The sequence below is a fragment of the Porites lutea genome, chromosome 2 (genome assembly GCF_958299795.1).
Source record: "Porites lutea chromosome 2, jaPorLute2.1, whole genome shotgun sequence".
Lineage (NCBI taxonomy): Eukaryota > Metazoa > Cnidaria > Anthozoa > Scleractinia > Poritidae > Porites > Porites lutea.
In genome coordinates, this window is record NC_133202.1 from 42,760,827 (window position 1) to 42,787,971 (window position 27,145).

The 27,145-nt window shown below is 38.4% G+C and overlaps 1 protein-coding gene across 1 annotated transcript; it reads right to left on the reverse strand.

The window, feature by feature from the left end:
* Positions 1 to 1,531: 1,531 nt before the first annotated feature.
* On the reverse strand, positions 1,532 to 26,967 carry LOC140927050 (transforming growth factor-beta receptor-associated protein 1 homolog). Its single transcript, XM_073376715.1, has 31 exons — positions 26,809 to 26,967; positions 26,330 to 26,382; positions 21,949 to 22,042; positions 20,768 to 20,831; positions 20,622 to 20,656; positions 19,879 to 19,914; positions 19,536 to 19,592; positions 19,041 to 19,148; positions 18,207 to 18,284; positions 17,678 to 17,740; positions 16,435 to 16,598; positions 16,071 to 16,119; positions 15,341 to 15,433; positions 14,847 to 14,942; positions 14,663 to 14,767; positions 13,233 to 13,314; positions 12,525 to 12,580; positions 12,356 to 12,397; positions 11,337 to 11,459; positions 10,495 to 10,565; positions 9,985 to 10,053; positions 9,725 to 9,797; positions 8,827 to 8,964; positions 8,166 to 8,266; positions 7,212 to 7,326; positions 6,133 to 6,222; positions 5,868 to 5,935; positions 4,669 to 4,741; positions 3,979 to 4,113; positions 3,155 to 3,210; positions 1,532 to 2,699 (listed from the first exon to the last, which is right to left on the reverse strand). Exons 1-31 carry the CDS (start codon positions 26,935 to 26,937, stop codon positions 2,534 to 2,536), a joined length of 2,682 nt encoding a protein of 893 aa, XP_073232816.1. The 5' UTR covers positions 26,938 to 26,967; the 3' UTR covers positions 1,532 to 2,533.
* Positions 26,968 to 27,145: the final 178 nt, after the last annotated feature.

Sequence of the window (27,145 nt, forward strand, 5' to 3'; positions counted from 1 at the left end):
TACATGGCCGCCCACTTTATTGTTTCGGAACACCAATAAAGCCGCCGTGACGTCATGTGAAAAGTTTGTTGCTCTATTAATTTCATTTTTAAAATTCTGTAAAAACCTCGCTAAAACAATGTACGTTTGTTAATACTGCATTGTATCGGTTTTACTGAAATGATCCCTGCGGGGGCCAGTTGCATCAAGTCCGACGTTCAGCCCAGCCACAAACTTTATCTCAACGCCCAGAGAATTGTACCAGATTTATGGAATAAGCGCCCTTGTGCTTATTTAAAATTGCGGCCTGTGGTGGGGTGCTCATAAAGAAAGCGGGCGCTTAATCGAGGGGGGCGCATATTAATTTTTTTCTTTCAACGAGGCGTAACTTAATCTTTAATAGAAAAGAAAAGATGAAATTAAAAGTCTTGCTTTCGTTTGTTAGAATAGTAGTTGGTAACCAAGCGTATCGTAGTACCCATACACTTTACACACTATTGTATCGGTATACATGTTTATACAATGTCGATTATCTCATCATCCTCAAGATCATCCTTGTCAATGATCTGCATATCTTTGCATTCTTCTTGTATCCTTGCTAATTAAGAAAGACAGGCGGGGGGGGGGCGGGAAGGAGGGAGGCGCTTATTCTGGGAAGACCGCTTATTGGAGCATCGGCGCTTATTCTACAAAGTACGGTATCCGCTTGTCTTTGATCTTCGAGACCATAGTTAGAAGAGGAGACTAGTTAGGAAACCCGGCAAACATCAAAGTTGAAAACAATGGTGCTGTAGGTTATGTTGGAAGCTCCCTGACTGTCCACAATCCTTTGTTTCTTGTTCACAAATTATGACTGAATAAATAAATGCAATGTTTCTATTCGTCAATAACTTCAAAAGGATAGGAATGCTATTGAACGTTGTGCACGTTCATGTCCAAAAAAACTAACAAAAACCTATAACAAAGGGTTTCCCAACCATTCCACTTTAATTACCGTATTTATTCGAATAAGCGCCCAGCCTCGAATTAGCGCCCACCTCGAATAAGCGCCCACCCTCTCCTCCTCCCAATCAAACTCAAATAAGCGCGCACCCCTACCCCACCCACTTGAGTGAATAATTTTTAATAACAGACTTCCCCGAGGACGGAGTTTTCTTCAGAGTATTTTACAGAAATCTTGCTTTGTTACTTCTTCGCGTTTTGTTATTAGCATTTATTGTTTTGTTGCAAAATAAACATACTTCACTTGCTGAATATGGTGAAAATTTAATAAGCGCCCACCTCGAATAAGCGCCCACTCTCAAGGTCCAAAAATTTAATAAGCGCCCAGGGCGGTTAATCGAATAAATACGGTAACTATGTCAAGAAACAGTATAAAATTATCAAAGTTTTACGCAACTGGTCTCGCTGATCGACGTCAAGCGGGTGTGAGGAAGTGACTTAACTTATAACGGGCCTTGTTATCCTGGTAAAAGTAACTGGCTGGCAAGACTCCATATTTATTGTATCTCTTTATTTAGAAAATCATTTTCTATCTACCAATGTTTTTTCTAAAAATATATACATTTTATTTTCCATCTGTTCTATGTACAAATTCAGCATATTCATGGAAAATGATCGACTTAGGGTTCTATACATTTAGTCCGCTATAAAAATAATTATAGACAAACATTTTATTGTAAAATATTTCGTGGAAATGACTAAATTTCATTAAATAAAAGCACCAGGAACATTCTTGTTTGGGCTCAGCTAACACATTCATGCCATGCAAGATCTCGTGCGGATCTTGTCTTTGAGACTACGCATAAACTTCACTTTTAAAGTTATCACCATTAGCACTGTTCTAAAACTTTATACAGAGGTTACAGGTAGATGAATGTGATAATTCAAGATAAATTACCGAGCACTAATCTGTTTCTTCATGTCTTTATTGCCACAAAAAGGGAAGACCACATAACGTAACCTTCTCAATTTCTTTTTAGCGATGAGGGTTGACCTTTCTGTAAGTAGCCGCCATAGAGTGGTTTTCGTTTGAGTGTCGTAAAACCAAAACCAAAGTAATTACTCTGGCCAATCACATAGGACACAGACAATACATTCAACCAATCAAAACTCGAAGTAATTACATGTGGCTGACGCAAAGCGCGGGAAAATCGTGCGAGCGCGTCACAATTGGCTTTGGTTTTACTTCTGATTGGATGAAAAGGTGGCGCGAATCTTTTAAGCCAATCGCATCGTGTAGAAAGTGCAAAACCAATTACTTTTCGACACTCAAATGAAAACCGCTCTATCGTGGACAAATCCAAGCGATAAGCAGCACAAGTCAGACATACGAAGGCCGTATGTTAATCCGAGAGGAGCACGTAATAGAGGTATATACTTCATGGCTAAATGCCATATAGTCGTCTACCCCATATGACCCGAAAGCTGGATTCTGATGTACGCTTCCTTGGGCCCTGAAGGGTGACATACCACCTGCGTTGTTCTGCCCACCCTCGATCTGGGCGCGGTAGAGGCACGCGTATGGTCCAAGCACGTGAAATATGGCATATTATCATTCGCCACTTGGAGCCTCACTGCTTTGTTCAAGAGAAGAGAACACGTGACCGGTCACGGGACACACAGTCTTGTTCCTTGCACAGTGTATATGAGTTATTACGCCGTTAGGATAGCGTGCAACGGCCGGGTCATTAAAGGGCCTCCTGCAAGACTGACATAGCCTGAAGAACAACAAAAATTACTGTAAGCAAATAAATAAAAATAAATAAATACACGATTCAGTGGCAGCACACAATATGGTTCTTCTTCTGTTGTTTGCTTTTTTCCTAGCCTGAGAAAACAGCCGACGCCACCGCTGGTTTCCCCGCGAAATGACGTCTGAGAAATCCATACTGATGGTGACGCGTCACTACCCAGATCTGGGCAAAGCTTCTGATTGGTTGAAGCAAATTTTAACCAATAAGAAGCACTATCCCACACGTCATCAGTAGGAATTTCTTCGCTCGTTTCTCAGACGTCATTTCGCAGGGAAACCAGTAGTGGCGTCGCAAAATGTCGCCTGTTTTCCCAGGCTATTTTTTCCCTTGTATTTCTCTCCTTTTTTTCCAATCCTGTATCGTTTCTATTTTTAAATTCGAATTATAGAGCTGTGGTTTAGAATTGACCGAAGGATTACCTTTCTTCCGTCACCAAAAGATGGGCTTTGTGGGATATCATGTGAGAACTCTTCATCTAAAACGAAACCATAACTAAATTTAATCCGTGATGCATACAAGTACATGTTCAGAATACAAATTCGTCAAAACAAAGATCCAATAAATTGGTGCAGGCTTAGAATGGTCCAACATGTGGCATACTGCCACTTGATACCTATGATGTGCTGGTATTCATGGCTAGCCTTGGCCATTTCCGGGTCATAGAATTATTACTTTCTGGCTAATTCGCTAGAAAAAGTACGCCAGAAACTACGGTTGTTCACTACAGTCAAACCTGTCTATAACGCTCACCGTTAGGAAATGGCAAGGTGACCGCTATACACAGGTCAACTTTGCAGAAAATATAAGGTAATTGAAAATTTTCGGGAAGTTGTCCGGTGACCGCTATATACAGGGCCGTTATACACAAGACATAGCTTGACTGTATTTACAAAACGTTTACAGACAATCCAGTTAGAAAGTAAATGGAAGACGACAGTTTTTGGGTCGCTTCATCGAAAAATGATTTCCTGAAGAAACGGAACGTATGAAAAGGAAGTCCTGTTTCCCAAACGGAAATTCCTGTTCCATTTCGTTAAAGCCATCTTTGATAGCAGTTTTAGGCCTTTGCGCCTGTTAATTCTATTCCGGTTGTAAGCCCCCTGGGATATAAGCCCCTCCCCCTAATACCCGTTACAAGATGTATAAGCCCAGGGGTTATATAAGCGGCAGTAGACGGTATAATAGGATAAGAGTCTACGAATGCCCGAGGGATTTGTCCCAAGCAAGAGTTCTTATCACTTACTTTGATGTTTTCCCCTCGAGCTAGGGAACTCAGCATCTTAGTGGTGCGACTTTTATGAAGACTCAACCGCAATGAACCGCTTAGAAACTGAGAAATGAGGCCAATCGACCACTCCTCAGGGATAAGTTTCATCGCCTAAAAAGAATTGCAAACGACACAAACACTTTTAACTCATGGGCCGGGTTATTTAAAGGTGGGTTGAATTCAGATATAAAAGCGGAAAAAAGCCAATTCAGTTCAATTTGAGGACTGGATACTCTAAAATTAAAAAGAAAATTATCCTAGAAAAGCTTTTGTGTTTGTATTGTGTATTGTGTTGTCGTGAATTTCACTTTAAGACTCGCTTCTACTAATAGGAGGGTAGCAGGAAACTGCGTTACTCCCCTACAACAGTCCCATAGTATGGTTTGAAACTTCACTGACCCAGTCATAAGCGCAACTTCAGAATGGCCCATTTGCTGTTTGCACATCTTCCATAATAAACCTTGATACCCCCCACTCCCTTCCCCCCTTCAAAAAAATGCATGGACATTGTCCTTGATTTCTCTTGGGAACAAAAGTAATGCAAAATTTAGTGGGGGCGGGGGCGGGCAAACAAGGTGTATTATGGAAGATGAGCAAATGGCGAATTCTGTAAGATACTTTGCATGTTGGAAAAGGTGGTGGTTATAGAAGACTGAGTAACAATACCTCAGCAGTGTCAAAGTCCGCCATGTGTGAATTGAGAAGTGCTACAGCTGGCGCTATCAATGGCTCGTGTTCCCTGAAAATTGAGAAAAAAGATATGAAGCAGTTAACCTGGGATCACGCCCTACAGAAGAGTTTTACAGTGGAACCCCGATATGCCAAGGAAGCTGTAAAATTATATCATTATATAGAGGAAGCGTTATATTGAAACTCCCGATATAACGACATGGCCGTAAAATTTCCGAAAATATCGTTATATCGGGGCAAACTTAACATGTACTTTTACTGCATACATTATTTAATTAAATTTTGTAATGAGTATCTAATGATTTACAAATGTAACATTTCAAGCACGCAGCAATGTCCTTAAACAGTTTGCAAAGCACTAGAAGTTTTCAAAGTTTGTTATACACAGTAAATTCTGTGGGGGGAATCTTACAAGTGCAATAAAACTAAACTTAAACATTTGAAGTTGCGACTGTTAAAATCTTTGCTTACCGAGTTCGCGTGTTCATTGTTTTTAATGCATTATTGCGCACGACACACTTGCAACAGTCCTTCTTAAGTCGTTTTCGTTTCAATGTTTGTGTTATGAAAATTATGTACAGCCCAACTAGACCAAGTAAGTTGGTAGAAACGTTAGAGATTACTTGATTACTGTAATGTTATTGTGTAAAATTCAATGTTTTTCTTAATTTGTGACTATGTACTGATAATATCGTTATATCGGGGTTCTGTCCCATACATTTTCCTGTTAATGATATATGAAATAAATCATATATGAACTGCGGAAATGAAATGAAAATGAAGAATGTTCCCGTGAAAGAAATGAGTGTAACGGGAACATAAGAACCCACAACTGACCTGCTCCCAACTTCAGTGGCTTCATAGCTCAGTTGGTAGAGCATCTCACCGGTAATCGCGAGGTCACGGGTTCAAACCCCGTTGAAGTCCTTTTTTTTCAGGCTTCTTTACGCAATTGCATAAATTGCGTTCACTGCGACGATCATTTCTTCATTTTCATACATTTTACTGTTAGAATATTCATCGCCATACCGGGAACTTCGTTATATCGAATCGTTATATCGGGGTTTCACTGTATTTTCCACGGGAAATAAGACTGGAGCTTGATCTTGCTTTAACAAATACTTCACATTTTCAAAAATAAGAAAAACTAGCCAATGATTTCTTCATCTACTTACTCGTCTGGTGAAAGGTAGACTTCTAGCAAAGTCTGGAAAAGCTTCGTGCGAAAGTTTCTGTCCTTGCCCTAAAAGAGTCAAATGTAACGACGGTAACCCTGTTACGCTCCGAATTAATTATAGAGATATGAGAGGTAATCCGTGAAACAAACTCAAGCGGTGAAAACTATTCACAAATACTTTGATCTTTAGACTTCGCGCGCTGTACATCAGAAATGAAGATATCTAGCTATCTATTCGTCGATAAACGAGCGTTGATAATCACCTTAGAATGTAACTCGCAAAATCTTTCAGCTTCTGCGTAATCCTCAAGTTTGTAAACTAAAATCTTTAGAGCTTTACTGTATTGCTCCATCTGAAGAAAAAAATTCAAAATAAGCTTAGTATCAGCAAAATTGACGGCGCTCTTAAATATTCCCCTGTTTTCCTTGTAAAGTTCACGTGACTTGTTGGAGTAATGTGACGAGATATTCAACAATTGCCGCCATTGTTAGAAAATGTTAGAAAAAGGATGACTCTCTTTTTGTTCACTATACTCTTCTTTTTGTTATGCTACCCTCTTGGCTTTGACACCTTGCAAATACCAAATAAAAAAAAAACGAGAAAAAACAAGTAGGTCATAAAACCAAACCTCGAAAATAAGTTTATACTTACACGTACCAAAAATAAAATAACAGACAAGGGCAATAGTGTCGGCCGACAGTATGCTCACATGATCCATTAAAAGCAATGAATTGGTTCGACCATCATCAAACAATGAGACACCACTTACTGCAGTATTATATTCCATGTTTTACAGCCAATTTGTTGTATCGCGCTGCGTGTTTTGCAAACTTCGATGGGATTTTGGGTTTCTGTGTTCCGTCAGTCATTTGAGTTGTGGGGGGGGGGGGGAATGCAAATCATAACGCAACGCCTTCGCTCATGCCAGCTTCGCCCTCAAAAACGAAACTGAGAATGGCTCTAGACTGATCGATAATAGCGAAGGGAATCTCGATGGTGAATGAAATTTTTGTCGAGGGGAGGGAGACAGACTTTTCTTTATTCTTGCAAGTAAGGTAGACATTTGTACGAAAGATCAGAAACATGTTCGAGCCAAACTAGTCAATTATTGCCCGCAACAGGACGATCACAGGCAATGAACCTTGAAACACAGAAACAAACAAAACGGATCGAAATCCACGGATCACAGATCACAAACCATGACCTTTTGAACTCGTTCCAAGTACACATCTGTTTCCTAAACGCGAGGCGCGATATAACGAATTGGGCAGTTGTACAAAAGAATAAAATTTAAATGTCAAGTACCTATTGTACTCGAAAACTTAGCGTCTCAGTACCAACCTTTCCATAGAGAATGGCGGCCTCAGCATCTAAATCTGAATCATCATTAATCTTAGACAACAAGAGAGTCACTCGGTACAGACATGACCACTCCAACATGTGGCGGAGCTTAGTTCTAAAAGAAAAAAAAAATCAAGCTGTTTACAGGAGCTTCCCAAAAGGTGACAAAAGTCACGGATAGGGTAATCTGAGAAAACATAACCAGATCGCCTCTTTCTGTTGACTTTGAATTGCTATTTGGTGGCGACCGACAAGAAAAACGGGGACACTTTTACAAGAAGACAATTGCGCATTAGAGGCCTTTAGATTCTAAGACGAGTACGACAACGAGTAAGAGATTTTCTCAATACTAAGTAGTGCTCGCGCGTGAACCAGCGTCATTTTGGCGGGAAAACGTAGTAGCCGTCGTCACTCTGCTACGAGTTTTAGCGAGAATGTCGAAGTGTGGAAAACAAGTTATCAAATGTTAGAAGTTTTATCATTTTGCGGTTTGGAGAGGGTTTAAACTCCTTCACGAGACTAAAGGTAACAGTGCTAACTTTTCTAGTGAAAAATGGTAAAATGAAGCTTTCCGGGGAGTCTATATTTTGAGAATACGCGAAAAAAATTTAAGTCAAATCTCGTACTCGTAGTCGTCCTCGTCATGTCTTGAGATTGAGCGCGATTAAGAATACCGCTCCTTCCGGCGCACCTTTCGCTTTTTGCCCGACAATTACCGAGGAAATAGCTTTAGGACTATTTCAGCGGTAGAAAAATTTTAAGTACGCTTAATTCAGCCTGACCTTCTGACGATCTGTAGTTGCTCATGTATAACCTTAAAGCAAGAGATATGGCTGTGCGCATGCATAAAGTACTTGCGAGGTAGGTTGGTGTCTGAGTTTGACACTTACTTTGATTTTTTTCTAGTCTAGTAATTATTTATAGTTTTCCGGCTTGTGATAGCCCAATTCCTACCTTTGTACGTTCAGTTTTTCTAAGGAACATGACGGTTCTCGTCTCATTTTCAACACTTGTTCAAGATAAAGCAGCGCTAGATGGGTGTGGTACTTCTCTTTCTAGTTGAGAGAGCAGAGAGACCGATTAGTTCTGCCATTGTTTGTCTCATTGGTTCAAAGATACGGAAAATTTTCATAGAAGGCAGTTTGGGTTGGCTCAATTACTAGCCGCTGTTCGGAAAAATGAGCCCGCACTCCTCCTTTGACCCTACTCGAGAGATCGGTGGAAATCAAGGGTACCGTTGGGGAACAAAAACCTATTAATAGTCTCCAACTACGTTATAGGGGGGCCAAGTTGGTTGACCAAAATTACAACTTCTTTTCCCCAAAATATGTATGGAAAAAGAGTTTAGTTCCCAGCGGAAAGAAACGCTTTTGTTCTTGTCAAACAACATGGCCACCGTGACGTCAGATGCAAACCAGCAATTTATACACGATTTTTTTAAAATTAGTACACGGTTTCTTCGATAATGTAAGGTAAAGGCGCAATTTTATCCTCGGTCGAAATATCACTTCCTTTTGTTTTAGGATATGAAAAACACTATAATGAGTTTAAAACGAAAAACATAAAACTTCAACTCAATGACATGTATGAACGGCTAAAATAAAGTACAAATTACCTCATAATTTTTCACATACACAAGATGTTCTAGATATCGCTGTAATGCCACTGGGAATCTTTGAAGATATTCTACTATTAAGTCAGGCTTCATCTTTTCCTCTTTTGAAGACTTATCTGCTGAGCTGCTAGTGAAAATCTACAACAATGTAAAATAACAACAAAGTTTTTAATTTACAGACAAGGGTGTTGCCGCACAAGAATTCGCCACTTAAGAAACGAGGAGACTGGATCGAGTTAACTATCGCAAAGACTTCTGGGAAGAGGGACAGGGGATAAATTGGCCACTAGCTGAACAACGCCTCCACAGAAAAGATTTCAGAAATTTCGGCCCTAGTTTCCTTCTCTGTTCTCCCCTTTCTAAAGTGGCAAATGACAAATTCATGACAAAATTTGGGTATTTTGAAACTGACAAACGCGTCTAAGCAAAAATTTTCACCTGCTGCGTATTTCAATCAAAGAGTAATTGAAGAATGCTTGAAGTCTTGCTCGCAAACCTAGGCTGAGTCTCCAGCCTGGAGTGTCTCGATACGCCCAGTCGGGTGGGAAGTACCTCGGGCGCATCGAGACACCGAGCCTAATGTAAACCGCGCGATCGCGTACAAAATCCTACGTTTTCCTGATGGATATTTCAGTGGCTACGCGTTGAGACGAAGGAAGTGAGATATGTCAGTGATTGTCCTAAAAAGTACAGGATCGGTGGGGCAATCATAAACCATCAATTTTTTTTTAAACTACAAAAGTTCCTTTCTCACCCGTAAGGTAAAGGCTTGGAACGACGTCAGGGGATGGGGAAAGAGGAATAATGAAATATTCCATTCCTCGTCTCCTTGCTAAAAATGGAGAAGAGGCACAGCCTATCTTGGATTGCAGGTCAATGTTCAAACCGAACACTTTACCTTAACTGCTATATCTTGATCCTTTTCCATTAGCCATGGCACGTGATTCCACAGTAGTTCAAAATCCTGTGAACTAAATGATAAAACATAAATCAATTATTTGTTCGGCTAAACATATCTAACAGGATTTCACTTCCCTGTTGACTCGCCGTGTTTCCTGTACACCGTGGTATAACAAGCCCTAAAATCGGAAATCAAAGCATTTTTTTCCTGGCTTAAATTTTAAAATTCCCAGTATCAAAAAATACAAACAGTCTTACCTACAGAGGAAACTGACAACATACTCCATCCCAGGAAAGTTTGGATCTCTTATCTTCTCCTGGATAATCCTTTTAAAAAAGAGGAAAAAACTATCACTTTATAGCAAAAAGCAACTTTCTCATTTCCCTTCCTCAGTCCTGCGAGGGGCGTGTGGTTTCAAGGGAAGGATGCGCTTCACATGATGCCCTGCGCTGTCTGTTTTCCGCGACACAATGAGCCTAGGACGAAGTAGTTTTCTTTGGTTATCTGTTTCTTGCAACATGCACTTCTGGGAGGCTGGTGTAATTGAATTTGTTAAACCTGGTTTATTTAAGCATGTTTTGTTTGCTTCATAGCCGAAGCTAAAAAAATTAAATAAATAAATAACAAAGTAGTGGTCAACATTCGCAGGCACCAGTGTCTTTTGCCGTCACAGACCTTGCAGTGTTATCCTCTCAAAAACGTTTAACGGGAAATGGTAAAAACCTTTTTTCTCCTCTAGTATATTCTGGTACAGAGTTAGTGCATACTTTTTCCACACTTCCATAGCTTGAGCAGTTTGATTATGATAACAATAGAACAGGGCCAGAGCGTGGTACCTCTGTAAAAAACAACAAGGATATGAGTCACAAAAGCAACTAAAAGTATGCTCCGAAAAAGTGCTGGCGCTCTCGACGTCAGCTGTTAATTAACTTTTCTTCACCAACCCAGTTGACAAAACAAAATTTTTTCTGTTTACACTGAAACACTAATTTTTCATAACACAAAAATTATTACTCTTCAGTCCATTCAGGTACTCTAATTCTTGGACAATTAACTTGAGACAGTTTCCGAAATATTTGCGGAGTATTTTTTGCGACCCTACATGTACGCTAAAGTAGACGACGGACTGCACAATAGCCGAATATTTGTGTTGGCCAGCGAGGGAAAAGGGAGATTGGTATTAGGGTGGATTTCCTCTGTCGCGTAAGTTTTACGTGCGTTTGGCCGTAAATTTTACATGCATAAATATTATAAAGCGCGACCTTCCATACATTGCCTCTATTTTATTCACGCGAGTAAAATTTACGTGCGTACACACGTAAAAATTACGCAACAGTGGAAATTCACCTTAAGAAAGGGAAGCTATGCGCGCAAAGCGCAAAAGAATTCACATTTTCTGGGTTTTGCACATTACAAAAGGAAGCTAACTTAGGGAAACCAATTGTTTTTCAGTCTGACTAAAATAGATTAAGATAGTTTCTTACGCCAAAAAAAATAACAGAACAAACTAAACGGGCTGAAGACTAATGAAACTGTGTTTTGTAACAAAGAGTTTTTTTTTCTGTCGTATTTATAAACAATAGTTTATCGTCTAGACGTTTTACTTTACCTCATATTTCTGAAGCCAAGACACGGTATCTGCAACAGTACAGTAATTTTCGCTGGAAACCAAATCTTGAAGCGAAGGAGAATTGATTTCGATGTATAATTTCACAAGCGCTGTGTCAACTTCCTAGAGGACGCAGAGAAAATACTCTGTGATCAGATAAACGCTACGAACGAAATATTATTCAACTCGTTCTTCACTTCTATTACAAGAGGTGCAACAAAGGAAGAAACAGAAATCGCAGAACCTAAGCCCAACAAGTTGGACTCAGGTTTTAGTGCGCTTTTCAATAAAATGCGACTTCTAGAGTACAACTATAACGAACGGTTGCGTTTATCGCTTCCGCTTATCACAATGACCAAGAACCTTGAAAAAGAAAAATAATGGATCAAAATCTACCGATTACAAGTCACAACGTGACCTTTCGAACCCCTTGAAGACAACCTGTGTTTCTTAAGAGGGACGTTAATGTGATCGACCGAAGCGAAAAACGTACCCGTAGAAGATTAAGAGGAGATTTCCAAGAGAGGCCGAGAAAACGAAAGCGTAGCACACTCTCCACATATCATAGACCGACATCAGAGTAACTAAGATAGCAAACTACCTACAGAACATTTTTAGGTATGCCGGTCAGCCTGTGATTATTCCCTCCCTATACCTACCTACCTATTATGTCTTTTCGAGCAAGTTATGGGAGGTTTAAAGGTACGATGTACTCATCTATTGGTGGGACACCATCGTGCTAGGGGGCGCACTTGTGAGAGCTGGTATGGTCCCTCTAAATTGAACATATCATTAAGGCTAACCTACCATCAGACGGTCTTTTTTCCCTTATTCTCTGAAAGACGAGGGGAGAAGGACCTTTCCCTTCGCCGTTCGCCGACTATTTCGCCCCCCGAAAGAAAAAAAAAGAACGCCTGATCGCAAGTCATTTTATGGTTAAAATGTTTGGCTTTAATGAAAAGCGCATTATTTTAGCCAGTGTGTGTATCAAGAGAATCAGTATCCAGAACAGATCTTACCTCTTTGTAACCAGCATCATCTGCAGCCCTCCTTGTTTCCTCCTGCGTTTTAAAGCATTAATGAGATATTCAGTATGACCCCTTTATTCACCACTTCGTTAACAAGGTGACTAAAATTGCAAAACTGATAACAGCTCATGATAAAGGGGAAAGTAAGAACTCAGCTTACAAGGTACTGCATCAGTAACTGTTTAGCCTGTACTAAAAATTGCTTGTTGCCTTTCACTGCAAAAAATAAACTGCTATTAGTGAAATTGTTTGTCTAGCCTGAGAACACAGCCAACACTAGTTTCCAAGCGAAATGACGTCTGAGAAACGAGCACATAAATTCCATACTGATAAGGCAAAAGAGCTGAATTGCGAACGCGCGTTGCCTGATTTCCCTTTTAAGGACGATAATAGGCCAGCTAAGTACTAGGCAGAGAATTCAAAAAAGTTTCAAATTACATTTCTCTCGCGACTTTTCTCAAAACACTTCAACGTCTGAAACCCCGGCGGTGCAGGAAACTCAGCCCTGCATGCCTAGTGCATGTAGAGAACTTGCCCCATGTGAGGTACCGGGTAATCCTGCAATCCGCATTCTGGAATCCGAAATCCACAGCGTAGAATCCAGAATCCAAGAGAGTCTTGGATTACCTTACATGGGTGTACAGAAACATAAACTCATAACTCCGTGCTAGTTTCTAACAACAACGAATACTTTTTGGACTCTTAAAATAGGTTTTATGTCAAACGGGTTGGGAAAATCTAACCTGCGAGCAAGTTCTCCAGGGCGCTCTAGCGGCGGGGCGCAAGAGCGACCCAAAGAGCTTGCTCGCAGGCTAAGAAAATCATCATTTAAACAGCAAGTAATTTGTGGAGTAGATTTCAGACTTACCAAGGCTACTTAGTTCGATCAATTCTCTTGACGGTAAGTACTTCCAATTTGATGACAGCAGTGGGGGAAATAAAATTATTAGCTGAAAATAAAAATGATATGAGCATTAAAAAGCGGGGAGTAAATTTACTTTCTAAAAATCCTCTTCAATCCATTCTCGAAAAACTGTTACGACTTTTCAAGGATTTGTATAGGTAATAGCATGATTTGTAGTGATATTTGGCATAAATACCACGCGTGAAATTTCAAAATTGTTATACGTAATTTCACGAGCCGTAGGCGAGTGAAATTTGAGACAATTTTGAAATATCATTAGAGGTATTGATGCCAAATATCATGTACAAATCATGTTATTAACTGTTTATACTACTACCCGTGGAAGGTTTGTAATTTTCACATGTAGGTATTTCAGTTAAGGTGAAATACCACTGCTCTAAACCAATCAAATTGCAGAAATTTCTCATGTAGTAGTATAAAAAAATGAACGCAAGTATTTCAGTTTTTAAGGATAATAAAACTACAGGGCTGTGATCTAGTAGTTTCCTGTGGTAACTTACTCAGTTTTGCACTCAGAGCAACCGGTAGCCAGTTTTGTTTTGTCATGATCTTAACTTAAGATTCACTGTTTTCTGTTTTTTCTCTTTTTTAACTAAAAGATCCGACTGTTAAAAGGAAGGTAAAGTTTGGCGCAGAATTTTCCCAAACACAACTTTCGTCCCTTTGTCACAGAAGGTTTGGCCGTTTTCTTTCCTCTGCTGTCCCATTGCTTAAATTTACCCATCTTAACGTAGGACGTAACATTCAGTCCAGAAAAAAAAACAAAAACAAAAACAAAAACAAAAAAAAAAACATTCAGTCCAGATGTTACAGTTACATGTGACACAGAATTCATGCAACTGACGCCAGGAAAGCCCAGTATTTTGCACCAAACTCATACGCTAAGTGCCTTTGATTGAAAAAGGTTTAGAGCTCCGGATCTCAGAGCAGGTCCCTGATTTAAATCCAAGGGTTGCTTGTTTACCATACTGGTACCATTCCAGCCATGCCTGGAGTCGAGGAATGTATCACTATTTAGTAAAATCCAACTAAACTAGTGATCTACTGTCAACGCTGCGTTCTGATTGGTTGAGCTACTACTAGGCTATATGTTATAGCCCACTAGTAGCGAAAAGCGCCAGCTTTTTGGCAGCAAAAAAGGATTAAAGTCTATCTTTAACTAGCTAAAATGTTTTTATTCTCGATATTTTTGACCAACTAGTTGAATTTTACTTAAACAATTATTCCTCTCGCCCTTATGGCCTCTGAGTCAATAGCTTGACTCGGAGCCCATTCGGGCTTGAGGAATAATTGTTAAAAACACAACCTCGGTTCATTCTTGGTCCTACTATGGTAAACAAATAGCAAAGTCTGATAGAGACAACAGAATGTACCTCTCTTGGATCCAGTCCACCCTCCCTCATAAGACTAGCAGCTTCGGTGAAGTAACCTTCCGCCATGTAAATTAAACCTGCTTTCTGCTGAGTTCTACTAAGAAGCTAAGACAAAAAAAGGTGATGATAAGAAAAAAACTCTACAAACAGTCAGTTATGGTGGATTAACAATATACTCAAGTACCTTCTCATCTCTCTGAGGCCCATTCATGGTCTCCATGGCAACATGTGCCAACTGAAGAGCTTCATTCACTCTCTTCTCATTTAATAACATCTGAACCTGGAAAAAAAAATCAAAAAATCAATATGAAGCCAGTGAAGCTGTTTTCTGGTCATTATCGAGCAAAAAAGAGCACAAGTACCCGAAAAATAATTGGTTTTAAGTTGAGTGTGTTATGCTGGCATTTGTTCCTGATGCCAAGTGGGTGGGCATGCGCAGAGAGCACCTTTACTTTTTCCCTCTTCCATATTTCTAGGCTTCATCTCTACGCAAATATTTGCAAAAATGCATTGGATCCTTGTATCATAAATATAGACTTACCACAAGTCAACCTCATAAGATTCCTCACGTCACGATATTCTAAGCGGTGGGAGGCCACAGACCGGACGAGTGAGCAAGAGAAATTGGCATTCAAGCAGACTGGTATGAATGTCTACCTACCGCATAAAAATGAGTACCTGTTTTTTAAAGGGAAGCTGCACCAAACAGTAGACTTCTCTTGGAGAACAAACAAACACCTGGTTGTCGTAATTCAGCAAACATTTTCCCCCCTGACAAAACCAAGGCAACATGGTTAGAATTTCATAATTTGTAATATTTTAAACTTGAGAAAAACTAAATAACACATAAATGAGAGATTGAACAAGGTTATTGTAACATTCAAACCCTGGTAGGACTACCAACCAGTGCGTTAAAAAAATACTGGTAAGAACATGCTGGCTGTGTTTGAACCCACACTTCTGTTCAGAAAAAGGAGGGGAAGTTTCCATGGTGGTGTGGTCTATCTCTACATATGTTATCACTTCCGCAGCTGTCATTAAGGGCAAAATATAAAATGTGAACCCCAGCTTCCTTCATAAAAATTAGAAAGAAAGAAAGAAATCCCTGGTTGTATCATCCCCCTCCCTACTTGGTGTATTAACCAAGAAAATTGAAATCTTAGTGACAGCTCTGACTTCACTTACAGTCTGTATCACACATATCTTTCCTATAACCTAGGCGTCATTATTCCATGCGGCCAATGCGTTTCGGGTCACTGGTCCGAGCAAAGAAGTTATTTTGCCTCAGATATGTTACCAAAGTGAATTGACTAACAAGGCCTAGGAAAATGCCAAAGAGGGGCTATGCAAACACATATCATACACAGTATAAGCTCATAATGGGGCTGATAGTGGCAGGCAGTTGTACCTTAAATGAAAGTGAGTGCTTCTCTGACTTCTGGTCTTGTCCTATAATGCTAAGTGAACAAAACAGAAAAGTGGTAAAGTTCCTTAATATTTTATATTAGTAACTTGTAGCAGCACCCATTAGATTGACAAACCCAAAGCCAACTGTGCACTCATTTTAACCCCCTTTTCCCACCAGTGCTCTGTTTTTTGGGTGTGACTTGACGTCACACCAGAGAATTGGATTCTGATCTCCTGCAAAGAGAGCTGCATGCTAACGGACTATAATAATCCTTGTCCCTGCATAAAATACCCAAGACACTCTTCATAAGTGAAGCTATTCTTCACACATTTTGGGTGAGCATAGACAGCAAAGTATCGCTTACCTGTGAATGGAAATGGAACTTGCTCCCAGTGCAATCACATAAGGGAAAGAAAAGCCAAGAGCCAGCAACCTTTCTGACCAGCTGAGTGGAGCTCTCTGAGAGGTACCTTCAGATGTAACAAACATTCCCATGACATCTGTAGGACCATTTAACAGAAATTCTTCCTGCAACGAAAAATTCAAAACATGATGACCTTTGCCAAGTGTGCGCTTCAAAAGTGGACTACACTGGATTATTGATTGAACAAATACATGTAGGACAAGAGCAGAAAAGCCTTGAATTACATCCCCCTAAATGTAAATTATAAATAGAAAAAATTAGCAAGAAGAAGAAGTTAAGATTGGGGAAAGAGAGAAATTCTGGCACATTTGGCCCCAAGAGCCTCATGGGAAGAGGTTAATGTGAAAAATAGACCGTGGACCCTAGGGTTCATTTCTCAAAAGTGCAGTAACTTTTCAGATCAAAGCCATGTTTAAAAATCAAAATCATGTTAAAGAATGTCAGTGAGGATTCCAGCCCCCTAACCAGTCTATTTTGTTTCTTTATCTGGTAATTACATTGCACTACTTTGAAAACTGTGAAAAGCTTAATCTTGAACTTAAACATGGCACATGTAAAAAAAAAGCCCAATGGGCCTGGTAATTACTGGGACCTTTAAGAAAATCATATGCTCCTGAACTGTGGGTTATCCCACACCCAAAAACAACTTGTTATGAAACACTTTGCACGAGGTTGAGACCAAAAAATGGCATCCAGTCATGATACCTAAGATCCAATATCTTACCAAAAGACATTCGAAAAATACAAGTCATACAGATTAACTAACAGGCCCGGGTTGCTCGAAGCATGGTTAGTGCTAACCAGCGTTAAATACCATGGAAACCTATACATTTTGATACCTCTTAACCAACGGTTAGCGCCAACCAGGCTTCGAGCAACCGGCCCCAGGATATTAGCGTATTGCAGTTCATGTGTAGATAGGTGTGGCAAATGGTACTACTGCTACCATGTACTCATTTTCCCAGATCAGGCCCCAGTTGTTCAAAAGTTGGACAGTGCTATACACTGGATAAATCACTATCCAGTGGATAAGTGCTAGGGACACTGATTGCACTATCCAGCAGATAGGGATTAATCTGGTGGATAATGCCATCCAACATTTGAACAACTGAGACCAGATTAATATTTTTTGAAATCCTCAAATTCGTATGGCCATTCGCCAACACTCCTAGAGATAGCTTACCATTCCAACACCCATGACCAGTCCTTTTGTCATCTCAGCTTCATAATGAAACAATTCTTGAACCTAAGTGTCAGCACATAGCCAAGCAAAAGAGTAATTACAACTAGTACAATGTGCCTGGCATATGATACATATAAAATTATTAGCTAACAGCATGACAAGAACATAAAGAGATTCTATGATAGTTGAAGATGGATAAAACTAAATATAAAGAAGATCCTCACAAAAGAACAACTGCATTACAAAACCTTCTCTAAAAATTATAACCTTTGTCTGAAAAAAAAAACCCTTGTCTTTTTGCCGTGACTTTTTCCAGTTTGCAGGGAGGTCTATTCCAATCTCATTCCCAATGTTGTGTTAACCTTGTCCAGCAAAACCATGTTTCACTATCACCTGTTCCACTGGACAAGGGTAATGCCAACTCTGGGAACAAGAGTGGGTCTGCTCAAGAAAAGGGGTTATGACTGTATTTATTTCCTTTACCTCTATATTATACAGAGTGAATAAAAAGGGTAAAAAGAAGCTGTACCTGGCCTGTCTGAATGTTGACCATGCAGTACCTATGCTGGTTTGCCAATGCTACACACACAGCACCTCCATCCACTGCCTGCATGAGTTTTAAAATCAATGATGTAATTATACACAACAAAACCATTCTAGTGGCTCAAAACCACATATTAATAATCAATGGTTCAGAAAACATGTATTGTTTTAAATGTGGCTAAATTGTAATTTAGGCAAGGTTAACCTCAAGACAATGCTAGCGGGTCAGCGGTTGGGCCCAAGGCAGGCAGGCTTGTGTGGGCTGGTTGCTTGGTCTGCAGGGGCTGACATGTGATTGCATACCGTAAAATTCCGAAAATAAGCCCCGGGGCTTCTTTTTTTCAAAGGCCCTTTTTGAGGGGCTTATTTTTGGAGGGGCTTATATTCGGAGGGGTTATCTACAAAGGGAAATTTGCATTTCAAAATCGATTGGGCTAGCCTTATAGCTGCAAGTTAATTTACCCTTTTTGCTTTGTTTTACTTTTTACCAGGGGCTTATATTTGGAGGGGCGATTTAACGGAGGGTTTTTGGTGTTACCGGCTTGGGGGGCTTATATTTGGAGGGGCTTATACATGGAGGGGCTTATTTTCAGAATTTTATGGTATCTCAGCTTTGCTTTGCTTTGCTGATCATTGCTATTCACAGCCTATGATACTGGGGTCAGGAGTGTTTTTGAGGTGGTTGGTGCTCACTTGGTTGCCATGGTTAACTCCAAGACAATGCTTCCCTTTTACGCTATAGGCCCTTCCACCTTTAAGGCACCTGCTCCCAAGCTCATCTTTTTAATATCAACAGCAGTCTAATCTCAAAGTCACTTACCATATGTAATGGTGGTTCTGGAAGCTGAATTTCTTTTAGTGGAATGATCTTGTCTTCAGTAACTGATAAAATGTGAACAGCTCTCTTCTTAGAAAGTGCCATGCAAACCTATAAATACATGGTGCCAGTAAAAAATCTCTTTTAATTATTTTATATATATAAACTACAAATATGACATCATGAATTAGTGAGCCATTTTACAATATAAAAATAACTGGAGAGAGACCACATGCATTCCTCTTCAAACTACTCCAATTAATCTGTTTAATGTTTCAACCATAAAAGTTCTGATAATAGCAGCTTTGCAACAATATTATTATTCTCTTTTTTCTTTCTTTTTTTTTTTGAACAATATTCCATTTTTAATTATTGCAGAGACGTAAGGGAAATACATAAAATTGAGTAATGTAAAAGGGGAAAGGCATAGAATATACACAACTGCACTGCATCAATACAATGAAAATCTATCCAATGTTTTTAATAAAGAGGACTTACCTCAACAGCAAATGGATCAAATAAGTTTGGGTTATCATTTCTACAAATTGCAGTCACCTAAAAAACACAGGTCAGATTCAACATCAATTACTCCTGACAAAGTTTTAAAATGCATAATAGCCGCTAGCTTTAGTTGCCTCTACTAAAAATACATGTACTGAATTTTTCACTGCCATGAAAACTTGAAGCTGTTATAATTATTAAACATTATTATTGTTTATTATTATTGAAGCAGATTTTTTAGATGTATACACTTCTATAAATATGGTTCATGCATTTTTGCTTCTGGGCAATCTCCAAAAATCAACACCACTTGGAAATATATTGCTGTCGATCAACTTACCCCTTTAAATCTGTCTTTAAATCCTGTGGCCAAAAACTGTAAGAAAATTTGAAACCAATAAAGGCAACTGATTTATAACAATAATCAACATTCCAACCTGATATAAGTCCAACACCTTTAAATCTGCAGTTTTGGAAGTCAAATAATTTTACAACCCATTTGGAGGGAATGCTAATCTGACATATAAAGCTACATCCACAGGATGTATTGCTAAGGGAGTAAACTTGCAAGGAGTGTACATTGTTATTCCATCATAGGTAAGGTCATATGTACATAAGTTGGAAGTGAACCAGGGTTCATACAAAAAATTGCAACCATTTTTTCAGGACTTTTCAAGAACTTGTCAAGGACTACCTACTGGGAATGTAATTTCACAGATTGTACAAAAATGCACATTCCCAGTCCATTTTAACAAGACTTTAAGGCTTGAACTTGACCTACATTTTTCAGTACACTTGTCTTAAATTGATAGTTACTTATTGCATAAAATGTTCAAAAAATGCTTTACAGTATACTCCTCATGGAAAACCAAAAAGCAATAAAAAAACACTTTTCACGCTATTACGTTCAAAGCTGAAGGAAATTCAAGAACTTGCAAAGAACTTGCAAAGAAATTTAAGGACTTTTCAAGAATTTCCACTAAAATCCAAGGATTTTTTAAGAAGACTGTGCAAACCCTGTTAACTACGTGTACTTAAGATTATATGATACAAATGTCGGTAATAGAATATAATATAACTCACCTCTAAACCAAACATAGTGAACATCAAAATTCCACCTGCCAAAAGAAACATGAACAGACGACATTAAAAGTTTGGTGGATAGAGATATTCAGAATAATCAAGAGTGGGGTGAGTGTTATCCCCTCAGCAGGAAAAAAAAAACATACCATCACAGAGCACAAGAAGTCTGTTTATTGCTGGAGCTGTCAGCACCTGCACAACAGGCTTTTTCTGAAATCAATGAAAATGAAAAAGTTTATCATCAACAAAGTAGAGAATTCTTTAAAGGGACAAGTTCACGGTTCAGCACATGCACATTAATTAAATTACTTTTTTCCAATTGTTTATTAATTCTGTTGGTTAATAATCCCACTCACATGTATCTCAGTGATTTCAGAGTGTATTTCAAAGTAGAAGTGTATTTCAGAGTAACCTGAAGTAGGGTGGAGGAGTACTAAAATGGCAGAAAAAATTAGTGGATCATGCCAACACTGCTAACGTTGAATTTATTGTTGACCCAAAGGTTTTATTCCATGGTTGATAATTTACAGCTATTTGCACACAAGTTGATCAAGTGACTGCCAAGAGAGATGGTTCTTTGACAACATCATAACATGATCATATTGCTTGCATAGACGATACAGCATGTCCTGGCAGAAAACAGCATTTTCATTAATGAGCATGAGCTGAACCATGAAACCGTTCCTTTAAAATTAAAAATGAAATATTAATTTCAGACAAAAGGAAATATTGAAAATTGAAGATTGTCAAAGAAAACGAAAAACCTGTACAAAAAGGCTGCTTAATATTATCAGTTAATAAGAAAAGAAGGTAAAAATGGAAGATCATTACATTAAGTTCAAGGTTGACCTGGATTAATTTTACATTGTATCTGCCATTGTATAATGACTTCACACAAGCAAGGTGACTGTGTATCATGTTAAATTAAGATTAAAACATACACTGTACACAGCTGAACCGCCATTAAAGCGGCCACCCTTGGGGTACCGGCAAGTGGCCGCTTAATGGAGGTTGGCTACTCTTAATTAGCAAACTCCTCGGCAGAAACATCATCTTATTTTGAAACACACATGCAATGTGGTTGACAATCAGTCATTACCATCTACACTGTATCTAGAGCTGCAGTTTCCTTTAACATATTTTTAAAAAAGCTAAACTGCACTTAAGTGTATCAAGCACTTCATGGCCACTAATAGAGGTTTCACTTATTATTATTTTCTAAATTATTATTTTAGGGTATTATTACTGGCAGCCTCATAGATGGTGGCTACTTAAAAGGCAAACAATTTAAAGAAGGTTCAACTGTAGTTGTTTGTTATAAACAAACCATTCCAAGATGCTTGGATGCTTGCAGTCCTGACTGAAATGTTGTTTTACTCAGTGGTGAAACTCCTTCATCAATGATATAATGAAGAACAAAACTGGAGACAAAATAAATAATTATTTAAATCCCAACAAGAGTGGTAGGGAAACAGCTCTAGTTACAATAAATACGTTGCCAACACAATTATATAAAATTAATATCAAAGATTAGTTGTTGGCAGATCAAAGTAAAAAAACTGGCTTTTTTAAGTCAGGGAACTGCTGCGTTCTTCTAGAAAGAACAGTAGATCCTTCCAAGCATAATTCCTGTTAACTATTTGTCCTCTAGTGATGACATAAACAAGAGAACTCAGGGTACTAAAAATAGAAGAAAATAAAAGACAAGGGCACCCAACGACGGTTTCCTCCTAAATATATTAAAAACACTTTTTGGGCCATGCAGGGTACTTTTAGATCTCTAAAAATGTACTCTAAGCAACGCTATAAAATTTGTAGCTTTTCAGTCATCAAAGGGAAACTTGATTCTTTTTTAAATTACAAGTGGCACATCTAACTTGCGGAACCCACAGAACTCTCAAAACTTACGGAAAGCAAAAAAAAAAACGGATACATGTTCCTGAATATGGTCTAAATCATTTCCAGGGTAGCAATTTCTTCTTAATTCAACATTAAAATTCTCACTATTTTAAACTGATCAAGATACCGAGCTTAGTATGGGCACTAGTCTACCCACATGTAGCCCAAAATAAGGAGCCTAACTGAGATTCCCAATTAATGCACATAAATGGCATTTTATCAGTCTTAACTTAAAATTTAATTCCAAGTCATAAATCTGCAAAAATTAATTATCATGGAAATAATGTAAACACGCAGTTTATACCTCATCACACAAGGTCGGAAAAGATGTTTTGAAAGCTCCAGTTCTCTTTTGTTGTCATTTTTTGGCACATAATATGTTTCCATGAGTCAATTTGTAGATTTCATTTACCACTAATACGAATTTAACCCGTCCAAGAAGTGTTTCTTTTTATTCCGTGATCATGACACGCCGTATTTCCTCAAATGATAGCTGTCCCACAATTAATCACCTACCACAAAATAATCACCCCCCTTTGATGAAAATATTCAAAATAATCACTTCCCTCGAATAATCACCCCCCACCCCTCTTAAGTAAAAAATTGACACCTTGAATAACGAGCAAAGCTGAACTAGAGTCTGATCCAGCAAAACTGATCAGTGACGATGCAAGCTCTGATGCCGAGGATACTGACTTTGAAAATCAATCAAGGAACCAAATTTGGATGTGATTATTATTTTTTTTTATTTAATGGTATAATAAAACAAAATCTTTATTGCATGTTTTCCAGGGAGCAATATTTTGAAATAATCACTTCCTCGAATAATCGGCCCCTTTTGGTGCAAAAAATAATAATAATAATCGCCCCGAGCTATTATCCAAGGAATTACGGTAATCTTATTTAATTGATATTATCATTGTGCGTTTCATAATAATTGGTTACTTTGGCTAAATGGTTTAAGTCACAACACGCGAAGTTTTTTGCTTGCGAAAGGGTGCATGCTCCAACTCCAACAAAGGAATTTTATTTCTTCGTCTTCATTGCTTTCCTCTTCCTGTTCTATTCTATTTTTCCTGGCTTTTTTTAACTATCTTCTAATACTACTTTAAAATTATAACTACTTAGCCACAGCAATACCTCATTATTTTTAAAAAAGGGACATAATATACGATGGATCTAGGATGTATATGTTGTAGGTCAATTTTATCCTTGGTTGAAATTTCATTTCCCTTTGTTTTGGGGTTTAGTAATGCATGATAATGAGTTTAAAAATGAGTTTATAAAATTTAAACCAAGGATAAAATTGAACCACAACATGGAACCAAAATTAATGTAGTCTCCAACATCAATTTAAGTCTATTCATACATTAAGTATCTCAATATGAAAAGTCTAGTCTTGAGTCGCAGAAGTGCGAAGAGACGCGGAAAGAGGAAGGAAGAGATTTAGAAATGCTGAAAGAGGACAGTGGTATGCTTCACCCCATTTATAGTTTACAGTGAACACTCTGGTCAACACAGATTCTACATTCTTTCATGTGATCTGATTTGTTTCTCCTTGCAGGAGTCTATTTGTGTGTATTAGCATCTCTACAAGTATTTTTGTTTAAAACTAAATAAGCTCTATGAAAACATTTAAGCTTATTCTTAGGTGAATGAATTTTTAAGTGTACTGATCATTGAAAGGATAATAATTATTTAAGTTAACATAATGTTTAACGACATGGAACCAAACACAGAGTACGCAAGTATCCAATGTGGTTGAACAACTGATCTTGTGAAATACATCCCTTGCCATCTCCACATGGTGTAAAATGGAGACTCCATTAGGGAGTCTCTAAGTATTCTATCCCATTTTTTTCACTTCTTGATAATTATTGTAGTTTTAAATTCAACTGCTAAATAATCTATTTTACACAACTTTTGAGGGAACCTGAGTAGGGCTTTTTCTTTTAGGCTGCCTGTGCCTAGACCAGTGCCCACACTACATCTGGTAAATTGATCAGTCTAAAACAGTAAAAATCTTCATATTGTATTAAGAAGAAGAAATCCCAACCCTGGAAATGGTTTACGCCATATTCAGGAACATGCATGACCATTTTTTTGCTTTAATTTGAGGTTCTGTAGGTTCCGTGGGTTCTGTGGGTTCCGTGAATTAGATAAAACCAAAAAACAAGGGCTTTAGCATTATTTTACCCAAAATTTTAGACTCAATTTAACGTACTACAAAAGTGTGGATTCTACTGATTCCTCTCTCCATCACATTTTTGAAACTCAAATTTTATCTTTCCTTTTTTCTATTTTGTTAGATGGGCTTCGAAAACTGTACATGAATGAAATGGTCACCTAGAAATTCTTAGCCGTCCCCTTAGGTATATAGTTGACTTTAATTAACAAGCTACTGTTTTAAAGTTGTGCAATGCATAAAATTAGCAGTGCTGCTGGCCTCTCAGAGCCCCTACCCCATTATAGTCTATTCTGTGGCCAATTATAGATCCCATCTTAGTCACTTTTGGGCTAATACGTAATTTTCGCGATACCAACTTAGTCACTTTCTATTTTTATAAATTGACACATTTGTCAGATTGAATGAAGAATGCTTTACTCTTCATCTAGAGTACAAACATTCTGGTACATTTGCTAACTGTAAATAACAAGAACTGTCTTACCCAAAAAAATCCGAAAATGTCCAACCCCATTCTAGTAACTCTATTGAATTAATGTGACCCCATTATAGTCAATCAAGTTGAGAAAATGTGACCCCATACAGCAGCACATCCCCATTAGCCTGTTATAAGGAAGTATCTCCCACGGGTCTATCATACAGACCGGGGGGGAAGCTACTCCTCTGTACATTCTCTTAAATGACATCCAAACGATGTTCTTACAACTTGCAAAGCAATCAGCAAGGGTCTTGCCAGCGGATTTGCGTACTGATCATGCGCTTTACATCAAAAACTGTAGATCAAAGGTTTTGAGAAGGAACAAAAACGTGGCAGTCCAAGGAGGGACTGTTTCTCACTATTATATTTTGGTAATTTGCAAATTTATTGATTTTATGTTGCTTTTCAGACATAGTGTGTGGTTTTCTTTTTCTGTTAAACAATTTCCCTCTGCAGAGTTTGCAATATGCAACATATAGCTGCATATAGCTGACAAGAACCGCTGAAGAGTTGAGCTATCGAGCAGTGCTTTGCTGCAAACGTTAGGAAAGTTAAGGTCGCTTCAAGGTACAGAGCATTGGGTCGTAGTTGTGATTTGTTTATTTGAATCATTTTGAATTTTATCTTTGAATTCAAGGTGTTGACTGATCATAATAAACGAAGAGAAATGTTATGAAGTGTGAACGTTTATTCAGGTATGATATGTACAACTGTAAGCTCATATTTATGAGGCTCGCTTGAATATACTTACTTTCAATAAATTTGACGCTTTCTGCAGTAATATTTATCACCATCATAACTCATGTAATCTTCTGATGTCCTCCCCCGGGAAAAAATGATGTAACCTATCTATCGATCGAGCTCACTGTTGTTGGTTAAGATCTAACACGGTTGCACAATTTCAGTACCAAAGGACAAATACTGAAATATGCAAGAAAAATAAAGATGCATGATATTATTTTTTCAATTTTTTAATCATTTCCTCTGCTGGTTGGCTTCTCGCTTCTATTAAAATATTTACTGTGGGAAAAATTCTGGAATTATCCTCTGACCATCACATAAAGTGACCGCTTTGTAAGTTGTGAGAACATCGTTTCTCGGTCCCAGACCTACTCTCTCCCCCCCACCCCCCTGATACAGACATACCAATCCGTTGTTCCAATATATAAATTCTGAGCTGCACAGTCAATGCATTCCACCTAAAAGAGTATTGTTTTTTTTTTTTTAATGACAACATCATTTACTTTTATAATGAAGTTATTTAGTATACAACCGCTCGATGTGCTTCGTGTAACGTCAGTTTACAAGTGCTTTAAACTCACCTCCCCATCCCTACGAGGGCCTCGTAAATAATACAAGTTTTATAAGAAAAATCTCAAAATCGATCAAATTCCCACAGTGGCTCATCCTCGGTGTAAGAACCTGTGAAACTCACGAGTGACGTAAAGCAAAGGAATCAAAGAAGTCAACACAACAAAACCTAGGAAAACAAAAGGTGCAAAACAAAGAAAAAGATCATAGGTTCTTACACCGAGGTAAACCCCCTACAGTGTGAATCTCTTAATAATAAGAACCTTGAATGGAATTTTGTTCACATAATAAAATTATTACAACAAACTACTTACAGTTTTGGGCCTTTCTGCGGATGTAGTTACTATCCTTTCGATAACTGGTGCGATTTCAAACGCTTTAAAGCTCACTTTTGCATGAGATTCATACGCAGCTGTGTTCAGATGGCTGTAAAACTCCGCCATTTTGTTTTCATGGTTTAGTATGGCGGGCTCAAGTAGTACCAGTTCCTCGCGTTTTTTGAACTGGTGCGTGGGTGTCGTGTGGGTTCATTGCGTGGGCAACAATTTTCTCTTTTCTTTGAGTTTGCCTCATAAAAAAACGTTTTCATTCTCCTAGAAATGACTCATAGGAATGGCATTTTTCGTTGATGCTGATGTGTAAAGACCCTGC